Source organism: Egretta garzetta, unplaced genomic scaffold (genome assembly GCF_000687185.1).
Source record: "Egretta garzetta isolate BGI_Z169 unplaced genomic scaffold, ASM68718v1 scaffold4, whole genome shotgun sequence".
Lineage (NCBI taxonomy): Eukaryota > Metazoa > Chordata > Aves > Pelecaniformes > Ardeidae > Egretta > Egretta garzetta.
Genome location: NW_009259329.1, coordinates 17,875 through 19,036, shown reverse-complemented (window position 1 = coordinate 19,036; position 1,162 = coordinate 17,875). Strand labels below are relative to the sequence as shown.

Below are 1,162 nucleotides of genomic sequence, written 5' to 3'. Positions count from 1 at the left end.
ACGCAGCGGTGGTGGGGCAACGGGTTTCAGTACCTCCTAGTACCAACCAAGCTGGGTGAGTTATCCAAAATTCTAGAGGCAAATTGCCTAGAAAACCAGTTCTAAGCTTGAACTGATTGGGCCGTGCAGGAGCAGGGCTTCATCCCAGAAGCTCACATTGGCACCGTGCATGAGGAACGCATGTTCCTCTCTCCTCTTGGTTGTGGAGAGGAGGGTAGACCCGAGCTTCTTGACTTGAGTCCTGACTCCTCTGGTTATAACAAACTGCAAACACCTTAATGAATATTGATAGAATATAGCGGCTGGTGTGCGATTTCAAATGATCTTGTATGACCTTGGTCAGAAGTGGCTGAATTCTGCAGATGCTCTGTTTTTGAGGCGGTGCTCAACAAAAAAAGCCCGTTCTCAAGCGGCTGTTGAGATGTGGGATACTTGGAGGGCATAGAAAATAGTTAATGTCTTGTGCTAGGCCGGGCTTTTCTGGGTGCCATGAGAAACTGGGCATAGAAAATAGTTAATGTCTTGTGCTAGGCTGGGCTTTTCTGGGTGCCATGAGAAACTGGGCATAGAAAATAGTTAATGTCTTGTGCTAGGCCGGGCTTTTCTGGCTGCCATGAGAAACTGGGCATAGAAAATAGTTAATGTCTTGTGCTAGGCCGGGCTTTTCTGGCTGCCATGAGAAACTGGGCAGGGTGGCTCTCCGCTCCATAATGGTGCCAGTCTAGTCTGTGCTTGTTCACCAGCAAGCTGTGGCTGACGCGGCTCGAAGCCCCAGTTCAAACGCTGTTCCGCAAGACTGAGCAGAGCTTCACGCTTCGCCTCTTTTTGCAGACCTTCCGCGAGGGGAGAAGAGAAAACGAAATCTAGAGGATGAGGGAGAGGAAGATCCAGAAGACGAAGAGGACGATGAGGATGACTGATCCAAGCGAGCCAATCAGTTTTACAGACTATGACTGTGCTTGTCTTAACCTCCCCGTTGTGTCTATGTGAGACTGTAAATCCCCATCTCCCACTCCTCCCCCCTTTGTATGGCTGCAGTGTCCGCAATATATTTTTTTAAGATGTAGAATACTGTAGGCATTCAGGGGAATCTTCCATACAAGGCTCACTTTCTCAATCATGACCAAAGGCTTTCTCCGTTCTGTGGTTTGTGCAGCAGTTT

General features: G+C 48.7%; 1 protein-coding gene across 2 annotated transcripts in view; it reads left to right on the top strand.

Annotated features, from left to right (window-relative positions):
- LOC104124342 (acidic leucine-rich nuclear phosphoprotein 32 family member B) overlaps positions 1 to 1,162 on the top strand; it is a 4,457-nt gene extending 3,295 nt beyond the window's left edge. For both annotated transcript variants that reach the window (XM_009636668.2, XM_009636667.2), the window contains exon 6: positions 832 to 1,162. In XM_009636668.2, coding sequence (XP_009634963.2) covers positions 832 to 920 — 89 coding nt within the window. In that variant the 3' untranslated portion in view covers positions 921 to 1,162. The remainder of the gene's footprint in view (positions 1 to 831) is intronic.